This window comes from Chrysochloris asiatica, unplaced genomic scaffold (genome assembly GCF_000296735.1).
Source record: "Chrysochloris asiatica unplaced genomic scaffold, ChrAsi1.0 scaffold00141, whole genome shotgun sequence".
In the NCBI taxonomy this organism is placed as follows: Eukaryota; Metazoa; Chordata; class Mammalia; order Afrosoricida; family Chrysochloridae; genus Chrysochloris; species Chrysochloris asiatica.
In genome coordinates this window covers 7,092,224-7,107,114 of record NW_006408659.1, presented here as the reverse complement: position 1 = coordinate 7,107,114, position 14,891 = coordinate 7,092,224, and the positions used below count along the sequence as shown (strand labels likewise).

The 14,891-nt window shown below is 42.9% G+C and overlaps 1 protein-coding gene across 1 annotated transcript in view; it reads right to left on the bottom strand.

Annotated features, from left to right (window-relative positions):
• Nucleotides 1-10,234: 10,234 nt before the first annotated feature.
• Nucleotides 10,235-14,891, bottom strand: part of FERMT1 (fermitin family member 1) — a 43,606-nt gene continuing 38,949 nt past the window's right edge. Inside the window, exons 13-14 of the mRNA XM_006870402.1 lie at nt 12,048-12,189; nt 10,235-10,408 (exon numbers count right to left, since the gene is read on the bottom strand). Coding sequence (XP_006870464.1) covers nt 10,235-10,408; nt 12,048-12,189 — 316 coding nt within the window. The remainder of the gene's footprint in view (nt 10,409-12,047; nt 12,190-14,891) is intronic.

Genomic DNA, 14,891 nt, shown 5'->3' with positions numbered 1-14,891 from the left:
TCCAGCTGATAAGAAGAGAGGGCATATGCATAAGAACCCCCATACTTGCAGATAATATCCACTTGACCTGGCTTCAATAACTGGATGATCAGAGCTCAACTAGAACTGGAGGTGGTGGTGGTGATTTGTTGTGGAGCGAATTCCAACTCACAGTGACCCTGTATAGGGTTTCTGAGGCTGTAAATCTTTACAGAAGCAGAAAGCCTCATCTTTCTCCTACAGAATGGCTGGTAGTTTCTTTGCTGCGACCATGAGATTAGCAGCCCTGCTTATAACAACTACATTACCAGAGCTCCTTGAACTAGGAGGTAGAACAGAATTAATAAACATGTTAACTGGGATAGCCTATAAGACTATGATCCTAAACCTCCAAATAACCCAATCCTGTGAGGTGTTTAGTTGTACATTAGGGTACTGGTTACGAATCAGGCTATGCCCACAAGGTCAGCAGTTTAAAACTACCAGCTTTTCCTCGGGAGAAAGAGGAGGCTTTCTGCTCCTGTAAAGATTTACAGCCTCGGAAACCCTATGCAGGGTTGCTATGAGTCGGAACCGACTCCACGGCACATAAAAGCAATAACAAGCAGCCTTAGCAGTTACTTTTTGTTTGCTCTTCTGTTGTTGTTAATGTATCTAGCACTTAATTTCTGTCTATTCACCTTTTTATAAGTATACAACCTACTGACAGCAATTACACTTGGCTGTACAACCCTATTCTTAATGAATGCAATTTTCCCATCACCATAAAGGGAAACACAGTACTCCATAAGCAGTAAGTCTCCTTTCCTTCCTTCTCATCACTGCTAACCACTAAGAAACTTTGGTCTCTCTGTATTTGCCCTTTCTTGTCTTTTGATATAAGTGAAATCATTTAATACTTGCCCTTTTGTGATTGACTTATTCCATTCAGTGTAATCTGTGCTCAGTCCATATTGTACCATGTATCTATACTTCTCTTGCTGGCTAAGTATTATTCCATTGTGTATATGGAATAATTAGTTTACCCATTTAGTTTATCCATTCACCTGTTGATGGGCATTTAGGTTGTTTCTTCCTTTTGGCTATTGTGACCAGTGCTGTGAATAACTTTGGTGTACAGATCTCTGTTTGAGTGTCAGCTTTCAGTTCTTTTGGATGACAGTAGAAATGTTGGGTTATATACTAGTTCTATTTTCAGTGATTTTTTTGTGGGGTTGGGGGATCACCATGCTTTAGGCCTTGTCTGGTGGGTGGGAGATAGTAGCAGCGGCAGCAGTAATGGTGGGGGCTGTAGGGCATGGGTTGCTGGGTGGGCTCTGCTTTAGTGCCATGTGTGCTCTCTTTCACTCTGCTCCCCTGCTCCCCTCTCAGCCACCACTGCTAGTGCTCATTCCTCTGGCTTTACCAGAAACTCCAGTAACACAGCAGTGATGATAAGACAACCAACCACAAATGAGCTCCCATCAAGTTTCAATATGGCGTTCAAATGACATCCAAATCACATAATGTCTTATTTCACAGAAGCTATCTGGACGTTAAGTGACATATACCTGTATTTTAATTCACTTGGTTGAAGTATAATTGGTTGAACTGAAAATGGGTTGACAGTTGCTATTCCACAGACTTCATTAAGTTCTCCAGTATATTTTCTTTGGGTCATGTTGTTGTTGTTAGCTGTCCTTGAGTTGGCTACTGACTCATGCTGAGTTTATGCAAAATGGGGTTGGACCACTGTGATCCATAGAGTTTCAATGGCTGATTTTCATAAATAGATTCGCAGACCTTTCTTTCTCATCTGTCCTATTCTGAAGCGCTACTGAAACCTGTTCTGCAACATAGCTACACACAAGCCTCCATGATGGATTGGCCGGGAATTGAACCTGGTTCTCCCCTATGGAATGTGAGGATTCTACCACTGCCTTCATTGAGGCCATACAATGCTTTTAAATATGTGAAACTAGACAGGATTTGCCTCACAAATCTCTGTGGTCTCACATCAGACTGATTGTGCCCATGTATGTTACTGTGATGGAAACAATTTGAATTTGTTCTTCCTTAGCCTCAAGTGAACTTGTGTTACAAACGTTGAATTTCCAATGGCTTTTGCCAAGTGTTTGGCTGCCCACTTTTTCTCCTGATGTTTACCTGACTCAAAGGACCGTTTCTGAAGGGAGGAAAAGGTCAGGACGAGAACATGTCACTCAGCTTCTAAAAACAGAGCTCAGTCCCTGAGGAAAAGTGCTTCTGGTGGGATTTGGCATAGAACAGTCTTACGCTGAAAACTCATCTACATGCCCTGGTGAGAACTGAGTCAGCCAGATGTGGTAGAGTGTGGAGTGGGGTGTTGTCAGTCATAGTTGTGTGTTTCTTCTGTTGGGAAAAAAGCAGAGCTCTTTCTTCCCCTTCCTTACCCCACCTCTGACCCAGATCTGCAAACATGCGTCATATGGGACAAGTGGGTCAGCAGTTAGGCTCTGAAGATAAAAAGTACAAATTTTCAATATTTTGGCATTTGAAATCTAGTGCAAAATAATTGGAGGGGAAAAAAAAAGTGTCTGTGGAGTTTTGTAGGCCTTACTTCAATATGTTCTGACAAAAATCAGCACAGGGACATTATCACAAAGACAATTAAGTGTTTTCAGCTCAGGAGGCCTTATTCACAGTAGAGCACTTACTCTTTACCAGAGCTGATCACGAATAGTACACGGAAGGTCTGAGTTCAAGTCCTAATTCCCCACATAGTAGCTCAGTGACCTTGACAAATTGCTTAACCTATGTGTGCCATAGTTCTAGTGATGTCCTGAAGCAAGGACGAGCTAATTGGCTGGGTTTAGCTGGGACTGTCAACTGGAACACCAACTGGTGGCTCCTCCAGCATGGTGACGCCAGGGCAATTGAAGTTCTTGGCTCAGGGCTCAAAGAGACGTGTTCCACTGAACAAGGCAGCAGCTGCATGACCGTTTATGACTTAGCTTTGGAGGTCATATTGTATCACTTTCTATACTCTATTGGTCAAACCAGCCACAAACCCACCCCGGTTTAATGATGGGGCCATAGATCCTGCCTCTTGATGGGCAGATTTTTCGAACTCATGATGTCTTGATGACATTGTTTTGGTAGTTTGAGTTTGGCCATGGCAAAACATTTACACCATGGGAATTGGCAAATGCTATAAATCAGCAACCTCCTTCCCCAAGGATTGAGAACTATTTACCACCCTACCACTATCCATTTTCTAATTTTCGAACACAATGAAACTAATAATACCTAGCTCACCTAAAGGATGGAATTGAAAAAACTGGTGGGCTGCATTAGACCAGGGATGTTGCTGCTTGGTGCCATGGAGACCCCATGTGACAAAGTAAAATGGCCTGATAGGGGTTTCAAGGCTGTAATATACCAGAGCAGATCACTGGGAGCTGCTGGGTGGGGTTCAGACCACCAAACTTTCAGATAGCAGCTGAGCACTTAACAGCTGTGTTACCAACAATACTTTCAGACCTCTGATGTTGCTATTAAGAGCCATCCAGGTGGTTCTAATAGTGACCCTGTATAGGATTTCCCAGGAGTGACTGGTGGGTCTGAACCACTGCTCTTGTGATTAGCAGTCCAGTGCTTATCCTACAGCATCATACCAGGACTCCGTGGTGGTGGTGATGGTGTGCTGTGGAGTTGGTTCCAACTCGTAGCGACCCTGAATAGGCTTTTCGAAGCTGTAACTCTTTAACGGGAGCTGAAAGCCTTGCCTTTCTCTGGTGGAATAGCTGGTAGTTTTGAACTACCGACCTTGAGATTAGCAACTTGACTCGTAACCACTATGCTACCAGAGCTCCTTGGACTCTAGTGGTAGGTCTTATTAAATGATAGCTTTCTCCACTCTTTGTGTCATGTAATATTGTTGATAAGGCTCTTTGGAGAGGGGAGAAGTCTGATTATCTTTACCTTTGCTGGTATAGCCACTTAGCCTCTCTTAGTACACTCCTTGCCTTATTGTCGTTAAGATCTGTTGAGTCGGTTTCGACTCATAGTGACCCTGTATAGGGTTTCCAAGGCTTTAAATCTTTGTGGGAGCAGAAAGCCTCATCTTGCATCCTCAGAGCGGCAGGCTAGCTTGAATTGTAGCTAGTTTGTGGCTCTCAGTCCAGTGCTTATTGTATGGAGTCACTATACTCTCTTCTTGCCTTGAGGTGTTTTTTCTTGCTACGGTAGCCTTTCAACCCCCCACTCCCTGAAACTGAGTTATAGAACTGTGTGAGCTAGCACACTAGTGGAGGTAGTGTTGGCAGAAGGACACCAGGGTTCCAGAAAAAAAAAAAAGCGCACAAATTGTAAAAAGGCCTCAGATTGATACAAGGAGGAGCAGTGGAATGGTGGAATGTCTCAACCTAATTGTGGTGGAAAGTGGACCCTAATCAACAGATGTTGGCGTCCAAAAGTCTGTAAGAAACCACTTGATTGAACACCCTTATTTTATAGATGTAGTTGTGCTCAACTACTAACCTAATGGTTGGTGGCTTGATCCATTCAGTCATGCTGCAGAAGAAAAGCCTGGTGACTTCTGTAGAGATCACAGTTAAGAAATTCCTATAAGAAGATAGAGTCCCCATTGAATACTTTTCATCCTGTCTAGATAGGTCTGGTGAAAAGAGATGGGGATAAGATTCTTATGATTGAATAATGAGTAATTGTTATGACTAACTGAGACTTTCACAATTATAAAGGTAGAAGTTTTGTAACAAAAACGAGTGAGTAGTTAATCTTACAGTCCAGAAACAGAGGACCCTACGACCAACCAGGGAGAAGAGCACAAGCAGAATACGGGACCTTAGTGACACCAGAGATACAGGCAGAGATGGGGACATGGAGAGAGGGAGCAGCTGAGGACTCTAGATTCATGGAAAGAGAGGGACTGAGAGTTGGTGGCCAGGAGGCAGGCTTGCAGAATGTGCCCTTTGGTGGTGTAAATTATTATATATGCCTGAGTGGTTTTTTGTTTTTGTTTTTTAAAAGACCTAAAATGAATAAAGGAGCTCTGGTAATGTAGTGGTTATGACTCTGGCTGCAAACCACAAGGTCAGCAGTTTGAAATTGCCAGCTGTTCCGCAGGAGAAAGATGAGGCTTTCTGCTCCCGTAAAGATTTACAGCCTTGGAAATCCTGTGCAGGGTCACTATGAGTCGGAACCGACTCCACGGCAGTTAACAACAACAACAACAACCATCAGTTAACAGTATTTCTTCCTATTCATTTTGTTGTTGTTAAGTGTCAAAGTAAGCAAGATGAAGTTTCACTCTCCTTGCTGCTTTTCCAGTTTGACGTCTTCTGAGACTGAAGTTGTTGTTGTAGTTGTTAGGTGCCATGGAGTTGACACAGACTAATAGTGACCCTATGCACAACAGAACGAAACAACAGGGTCGCTATGAGTCGGAACCGACTCCACGGCACATAACCACCACCACCAATTAAGATTATTAAAGAAGTCTGAAAACCTACTATTCTAAAGACATTGGGAATTCATGGGAAGCACAGACATTTGAGAGGACAGAAAATGGGGACAAGGCTGATTTTCTTCTTTTTGGTAAAAAACACTCAGTATTTCCACTCGGCTTTAGTGAGATATTGAGAAAGGAGAGAGGAAAGGGACAAGTACCGATCTTCAGCTTTTCCATCCATGGTTTCTGGGACTAAACAGCCCTCGGGAGCTAGGGGGCATGAAGGGGAAAACTGGTGAAACAGCAACAAAGGAGGTTCCCCGAAGAGAATCTGGGGTGCTGGAGGGGAAAGGGGATGAGGTAGAAAAGTCACAATGAACACCGATCTAGAGATACTAACTGGACTAAATAAAAAATATGTCTTTACTGAAAGTGAATTTAAAAAAAAACCAAAATCTTTTTAAAAGCAATTTCGTAAGTGAAGCCTTGCAAAATATCTTGGCCAAGAACTAAAAGATAAGTTTTCAAATGAAAGACTTCTCCTTTCCTTTCTCTGTGTTTTGACCTTGGGACTGTAAAGCAATTTTTCTTGGAATAAAAATTAATTTCAAAGCTCCTCCTTTCTCTCGCTCCCTGACCTTTCTGATCCAGTCACTCTCTCCCCACCCGAAGGAGCCCAATTGATGTTCTCAGTAGGGCTGGGAAAGGAACAGTGGCTTTTGCTAAGTTTAATGGTCTCTGGAGGTAAGAAGAACTTGGTTTTGAATCCTGGTTCCACTGCTTACTGGCAGTGTATCCCTGGGCAAGTTACTTCACCTTCGAAATCCATTTTTTTCTTTTGTAAAATGAGAAAGCAAGCAGTTCTGTCTGGGTTAATGTCAAGGCTGTGCAGGGATACATCTATAAATTGTATGTTGCTATCTGCTGCTGAAAGGGGCTCTAGTGGTGTAGTGGATTATGAGCTGGGCTAACTGCAAGGTCAGTGGTTTGAATCTACCTGCCACTCTGTGGAAGGAAGATGAGGCTTTCTGCTCCTGTAAAGATTTACAGCCTCGGAACCCTAGACAGGGTCTCTGTGAGACAGAATGGACTCCATTGTATACTACCTCTGCCCCTGCCGCCTCTACCACCAACCACTACCTGGTTGTTATGCTTCCGAGTCAACGCCATGGCAACTGGCGCATCATTAAAGAAAAAGACATACCCTCTATATTCAGTCATCAAAATCTGTGGCCTCTGCTGTTTCTTTGCCTCACAGCATTTCTTTGTTCTCTGGTGCTTTTTTTTAAAAAAACCTTTTTTTTTCCTTCAGAAAGTTCTGGGTGGTGCAAATGGTTAACAAGTATTAACCACAGAGCTGGAGGTTCATGTCCACTCAAGAAGCAACTTGGAAGAAAGACCTTGGATTTACTACTGAAAACTCAGCATTGAAAACCCTACAGAGTGTAGTTTGACCCTAACACAAATGGGGCCACCATGAGCTGAAGATGACTCCAGAGCAACTGGTAACTAACTGGTAGAACTGGAAAAGGACAGAGAAGAACTCACAAAAAGGCAGGATACATCTGGAAATCTGGTGAGTCAGTAAGAAAGACTTGAAAACAATGGCTAAGTGAGGTTTTTAAGTTCATCCCGGAGGACCCAATGGTGTACCAGCATGAGTGAGTGTCTCAGCTGCCTTCCACCCTACCAGGAAGAATGGGCTCTAACCTCAGAACAACGAGGAGAAGCACAGGTTACAGTGAAAGCTGTCCCCTTGTACATAATGGAGAAATATTCACCTTTTTTAGAGACACAGGTTGGAGAGGATATGACTAGACAGTCCTCAAACCCAGGTAAACCTTTTAATTAAAAAAATCTTATAAAATAATAAAAAATACAGATTTCTGCATCCAGTATAGATAAGAAAGCCAATGGTTTTGAAAAGCACATATTAATTAAAAATCTCAGCATACAAAGTAAAATGACCTTTGGCATCCCACTGTATTAACAATACAAAATCTTTGCTCTTCAGAGCAGTGGCATTTCAGATTTCCTTTTAGAGTCACACTTGCTTATTCCGTTGAGATGTCATTGTATAATCCCAGAAGAAATGCTCCCTTGCAAGGTGTCATCAATCCACAGAGATAGTTTGGTAAAAGCCAGTCAATTCCTTTCAGCATTTTCATGGAAATGTCAGACAGCTGAAGAGGAAGTGGGCTGAAGTGAAGGTTTAACTTTGGTAAATTGTGCAGAGGTGTGTTGGCAGCAACTAGGTACAATTCCACATCTAGGAGCATTACTTTAATGTAGAGCTTAAGACCCAACTAGGTTCTAAAACAACAGAGCCCAAACCGGAGGGAAATGACACATACCAGGTTCAATGCAGTATATTAGCATGAGTTTCTGCATGCTGCTGTTAAGTGCTGTTGTGTTGGTTCCGAGTCATAGCAACCTTGTAGAGGGTTTCCAAGGAGCAGCTGGTGTGTTTGAACTGCAGACCTTGGGGCTCGTAGTCCAGTGCTTATCCCACAGCTGCACACCAGGAATCTGAGTTTCTGCATAGTGGTGCAAATGGTTAACGTGCTTGGCTGACAGTGGAAAGGTTGAAGGTTCCAGTCCACTGAGAGGTGCCTTGGAAGAAAGGCCTGGAGATTCACTTCTAGAAAACCAGCCATTGAAAACCCTAAGGATCATAGTTCCACTTTGATATCCTGGGGCCACCATGAGTCCAAATTGACATAAGGGCAACTGGCTTTTCTATATAAAACAGATCAAACTGAGTTCTTTGTGGGTGAACCAGATTTTCCAAGTGCCCAAGTCACTTCCTAAGGAGCTCTGGTAGCATAGTGGTTATGAATCGGGCTGCGAACCGCAAGGTCAGCAGTTCAAAACTACCAGCTGTTCTGCAGGAGAAAGATGAGGCTTTCTGCTCCTGTAAAGATTTACAGCCTCAGAAACCCTGTACATGGTTGTTATGAGTCGGAACTGACTCCACGGCACATAACAATAACAACAAGTCACTTCCTAGCTTTACATTAGTCCTCAGAAGTTCAGATGGTGCCTGGGGAACATCACTAACATTTCTCTCCAAGGAGAAACAAAGATGACAGCTTCTGGCTCAGAACCTGGTGCCCTAGCCAAGGCCTCCTCAAGGCTTCCTCTTGGAATCACTGAGAATCTCTTCCCACACGGCTTTGTTGGGAAATAAAGCAACAGCTGATGTTTCCAGGCAAACATGTGTCCCTGTGAGCTCCAGCCTGGCTGACTCATGGGGGCACCCTAAGAAAACTTGAAAATGGAAATGGAGACTTTGCCTTACCCTTGCCACCAACTTCCTCAGTAACAGGAAAACATTAAAAACAGAGTAATATATGACCTGGCATTTCTCTCTACCCCAGGTATTCATCATGTATCTTCTCAAATAAACTGAAACAAACAAACAAACAAAATAATTCAGATGGCTGTTAATTGAGCCAAGCTCACGTCTCAAGGCTTTGATGATAAAGCAAATGCTGAGAAACAGGTCTATTATTGGCCGTTGATTTGCAAAAGCCAAAGGCCTTTAGGGGATGGGATGAATTATATAAACACAAACACCGTATCTAGAAGTACACTGAGGTGGAATGAAGACAGATGCTCCCTTATCACTCAAGGCCACCTAAGGTTCCTCAGACACAGGCTCGTGGGGAAGCTGTCAGACCTTGGCCACAGTGGTCTTTGGGAAGGGACCTACCCTGTGTTTTGCTTATTTCTCCTTAAACTTGGACCAAGACTGGGATGGAGTTGTGACTGGAATCGCCAGTGTTGGGAAGTGGTTTTTGAACAGAAAGACCTTCTACTTTGCCCATCTTCCAGAGTAGGAGTAGGCGAGACATGGGCCTGGGTTCAAGAGCCATTTTCCCTGCACCCTGTGCCACCCGTGTCTTCAAGTTGAACTCCAAAGTGGCTAAGGGAACCTCAGGAATGGAATGGGGCTTGTAGGTGGAAGCAGCAATTCCAGAGGACTGATGGTCAAGACCAGGTGGATCAGTGGTCACCTTGGCAGATGTCACTGTGGACTGATGACACAGAAGCCTCCTGCTTTGATTCCTAGTTGGCAACTTGTACTGTTCCCTGACTCCCATAAAAGTTGTGTGTGTGTGGACTGCCCCTGTCATATTGACAAGATGGGAGCTAAAAGCAGTTCAGTTAATAAAATATATTTCTTTTCATACCTGAGTTTGTAGAATAAGACTTATACTTGCTACATGAGATTTTTACCTCTTTCTATTTTCTTCACTGACTTAGCAATGGTACATTCATCCACGGGCAACTTCTAGTCGCATACTTGGCAGTTTCTGTACATAACATAATTGAAGATAAATGCTGGACTCTAAAGCAATCTTAAAGAGCTCTGGTAGTGTAGTGGTTATGAGTCAGGCTGCTAACATCAAGGTCAGCAGTTTGAGAAAACCAGCTGTTCTGTGGGAGAAAGATGAGGCTTTCTGCTTCTGTGAAGATATGCAGCCTTGGAAACCCTATACAGGGTTTCTATGAGTCAGAACTGATTCCATGGTACATAACTACCACTACCACCAAAGCATTCTTAGAATACCACTGTCTTTGCTGCCCATCCATTTGATAGGAAAGGCTACTGAGACCCCTTGGACTTGAAGCACAAAGCAAAGTAAGGGAAAGGATGTTCTAAACAGTGTGTTTGATTTGAGGTGAGGATCTGGGTGACGAGTAGTGAATGAATACATGTTGTCTAGGAGTCTGGAACCGACACGCTGCGCAAGCTCGGGCTCCACCTGCCCAGGCAGGAGTACCCTTTGCTTGCCATTTGTGCAGGCCTACTTGGCTTCATTCCTGACCACCAGTCAATTTATGGAACAAATCCTCATCAAGTGTTTCATTCTGGTCCTTGGAGCGGGTGGATAAGAAGATATAGCCCCCGATGTACTCATGCACAATCTTGCAATCCGCACTCAGGCAGGTGAATGCGATGGAGACATTCTGGTCAAACTCGATAGCCACCTAAAAGAGAAAGGCTAAGATCAGACGCTGACAAAGAAGGATGAGAAAGATGCAACTTAACTGGAAATGGTCACTGGGGAGGGAGGGAAGGAAGGAAAGAATAAAGGAAGAAAGGAAGGAAATCATGCCCGTCATAAAACATCTCTGCTCTCACTGTGCCCTCTTGTGGTGTAACTTAGCCATACACTTGTTAAACCGGTACGTGCACATGTGGGGGCTTCAAAAGGTCATGGACAAATTCCATTATCTTTTAATTCCATTTTCCCACAAACTTCTTGAAGCTCCCTTGCATTCTCAAAGTCTCCATGTGGCTTTCTCTCTCTCATTTAGCTATAAGTACTTCCCAAGCACTCCTTGTGTTGAGAAGCAGGGTGCGTTGCAGCTTCTTTAATAGAGAATAACAGACCCACCTGAATTTCCCCACAATCACTGGACACTGCCTGGCACCACATCCCAGCTGAAAGTCATAAAAGCTAAGCTAGAGAAGAAATGGAGAATTCTCTGGTTTCCAGTCTTTGCTGTCCATTGTATAAAAATTACTGATGTCCAACTCTCACTCTCAGAGATTCAGATTGAATTGGTCTGTGCAGTGGGATTGTTAAAGAAGGTGGCTCTAGTATATATTAAAATATTTGAACCACTGGCTTAGAAGTCATCTAATATTAGATCTTCATGCTACAAATGAGTCCCTGGGTGGTTAAAAGCACTGTTGAGAAAGAAATCCAGGATTCTTGAGAGAGAGAAAAAAAAAGGTGAATTTCTTACTATCACTCTATGTTGATGGTTTTCTGTTGGAAAAATGAGAGTGTCAAAGTAATCAGGAAAAATAGATTTTATATCAGCAACATCGTAATATTTTACATCAGGAGGATGCCAAGATGAGTAACTTCACCTAGAATTTTCCGCTCTTGGGCTGAATTTAGTTCCTGGGATGGAAGACAATGGGAGGCTGTAACTCAGGCCTAGAGCTTGAGGCTTCCTAAACTCAAAAGGTTATTAAACTTTTCTCAGTCCTCCCTGCATACTTCACTTTCTTCCCTAATAAGCAAGTGAGATCGGAATGCTCTTCAGGTGGGTAATTGAGTCTCTGAGTCCTCAGCCAGTCATAACTCTGGGCAGTCAGTTAGCTAAGGCCTTTTCCAGGTTTGATCTCACATAGTTTCTGCTAAGAAAGTATCAGCCTAAATCTTACATGATCCTATTGCTAAGCTGATGAAGATTAAGCAACTAATAAACAAATTTGGCATCTGTAAGGAAGGTCTGTATGGAGACTAAGCCAATCTGTGGTGATAAAATTTAAAATCATTTGAGGAGTCCTGAAGTTGGGTGATAAAGCAATGGACCCCAAAGTCGGTCTGAACCACAAAGTTGATGGCTCAGACTCAACAGGCGCTCCTTGGAAACCCTATACACGGTTGCAATGAGTCGGAACAGACTGGATGGCATTTTAACAACAACAACATACTTGATAAGGCATTTCCCAGAGTTATGTGTGATTATTTTACTGGAAGCCATAAGATTGTGGTTTGCTACTTTTAACTATAAGAACAGTTTTTAGAAATCAGAATAATCTAATCAGAACAATCTGTAATTCTGAGTGAATACTTATATGCCGAATGCTATTAAAAACATATTTTACCTGACGGATTTCCCAGTTCACATTCCACTGCTTCATATTCGCGAATCTCCATGTTGTAATTGGAATCCCGGTGGCTGCATCGATTCGAATCAACCTATTATATGAAACTCCCAGAATATCATCTTTTTTGCTTCCTTTGAATCTGGAAAAATAATAATACTGATGAAGAGAAGCAACTGTTTCTTATAATGCTCATTCATGTGTAACTTCTGAAAGATAATACTAACCTTTCTATATCATCTCACAATGATGAGGGGATGGCATCTTATAGGACGGCTTTGTGTGTGTGTGTGAGAATATGAAGAAAGGAATCCTGATGTGGTGCTGTGGGATAAAGCACTGAACCACAAGGTTGGTTTGGACCATAAGGTTAGAGGTTCAAACTCACCAACTGCTCCTTGGAAACCCTATCTTGGGTCGCTATGAATCTGAACCGATTCTACGGCACTTAACAACAAATGAAGAGAGGAGAGAAATAAAGCATCATTGCAAACATTCTTTAGGTAACACTGACATCAGAAGAAGACAAATAAGAGGGAGTCAGATAAATTTCCATCACAATTAGTACCAACTATGTGCCACACACTCTTCTAGATAGTGGGGATGCAGCAGTAAGATAAATGGAGGAAATTCTTGATGTCATGGAGCTATATACTAGTCAGAGGAAAGGATCATGAATTAGTTAAACATATATACCACAGGAGATCAAGCAGAAAAATAAAGCAGACAAAGGAAAATGGGGAAATCTGGAGAAGAGGTAGTTATAATTTTAAAAAGGGAAGTCAAGGAAGGCCTCATTCGCGAGAAGGTAACATCTGATCAAGAATTTGGTGGTCGTGGTGAGGGGTTGAGCCACATGCAAATCCAGGGACAGAGCATTCCAGGTGGAGGAAACCACCAGTACAAGGACCTGCCAAGAGGTCGGTGTAGCTGGATGCCGTGAAGGAAGGTCTGAGGTCTTACAGGCTATTCAAAATTTAGGGTTTTTTTTCCTATGGGTAAGAGAGAAAGCCTTTGGATGGTTTTGAGCTTATATTTTGATAGGATCACTCTGGCCGCTAAATTGAAAACATATGGAGGCAAAGATGGACGCAGGGAGATCAGATAGGAACACTCTACCAGGGGTCCAGGTGAGGTATGATGGTGGTCTGGGCCGCAGTGGTAGTGAAGGAGATGGTGAGAAGGGGGCAGACCCTGGATACATTCCTTGATGGTTTTCTGTTGGAAATATGAGAGTGCCAATGGAATAAAGGAAAACAGATTTTATATAAGCAACATTGTAATATTTTAAATCAGGAGGATGCCAAGATGACTAACTTCACCTAGACTTTTCAGCTCTTGGCCTTAGTTTCTGGGAATGAAGACAATGGGAGGCTGTAACTCAGGCTTAGACCTTGAGGGTTCCTAAACTCAAAAAGTTCCGCTTTTCTCAGCCCTCCCTGCATATTTTGAAGTATATGCTGGTATATTCTGAAGGTAGAATTGGTAGGATTTGCTCATCGATAAAACCGAGATATAAGAAAAATGAGTGACCACATGGGAGTTGACCTAAACATCTAAAAGAAGAAGAAGGGGAAGAATGCAGGCAGTTCAAGGGGAAAGAGTTTTGGACATGCTGATTTGAGATACTCATTTGGCATTCAAGGGAAGCTCTTCAATAGGCAGATTGATGAGTCTGTGGTTCAAGAGAAAGGAGTACTGGTGTGGCACTGTGGGTTAGTACACTGAGTAGGTTTGAATTACAAGCTTGGTGGCTCAAGCTTATCAGCCACTCCTTGGAAATCCTATGCAGGGTCACTATGAGAAGTGACTTGATGGCACATAACAACAACATCAATAGTTCAAGAGAGATTTCTGGACTTAAGATGTATATCTCAAAGTAATCAGCTTACAAGTGAAGCCAAAAAAAAAAAAAAAAAGGGTGAGCCCCAGAGGGTGCATACAGACTGAGAAAAGGAATGATTTAAGGACTGAGGTCTGTGCAGTCTGTATGCATACTTAGAGGTTGGAAAACTGAGGAAGAATCAGCAAAGGAGGCCCAAAGAATTGTCCAGCAAGGCAGAAGAGAAACCCAGAAATGCTGCTGATTTGGAAGTCTAGTCAAGTGAATACAAATATGAGAAAGTCAAGGAGGAAGGGGTGATTCAGTGTGCCAGATGCTGCTGAGGACTGGAAACTGACCACTGGACTCAGCAGCAAAGTAGAGGTCATGGGAGAGGTTGGCAAGAGGAACTTTTGGGGGGAAAGCAGGGGAGAAAGCCTGATTGGCATGCATTTCAGAAAGAATGAGAGGAAGGAATTGAAGATGGTGGGTATCACCAGGGGGCACACACATTGCAGAGAAAGGGGACAGCCACAGAGGGGGATGTGGGGCTAATTAAAATGCCCAAGGTCAGGGGCTAATGAATGGCTGAGGTAGGATTGAAAGCTGGGCCTGTTTCTTCCCACTGTGCAGGGTTGACTTGAGGGTTGTATCTGAGGTGTGTATGCATACATACACACCTGTGAACATAAACATGGGCAGGTACATACACACACATGTGCACATATCCATGGGCAGGTGTCTAGCACAAATTTGCCCTTTCTGACTCTTTTACTGAGGGAAGAAAGTAGGAGTGATTTATTTGGGACAAGCATTGGGTATGGATATTCAATGACATTTTTCAGTAAATAGAAGAGCCGGAGTAGACTCCTTTGCTAGATCAGATAGGAGAAGCCAGGTCTTTGGAATCAGTCAAGAAACAAAATGAAAACAGTAATTTTCCTAAAAGTCAACTCTTTAAAACAACTTCTAATCCTTGAGCTGCAAACTGAGAATGTGAGGGGAGTAATTGCTTTAATTTT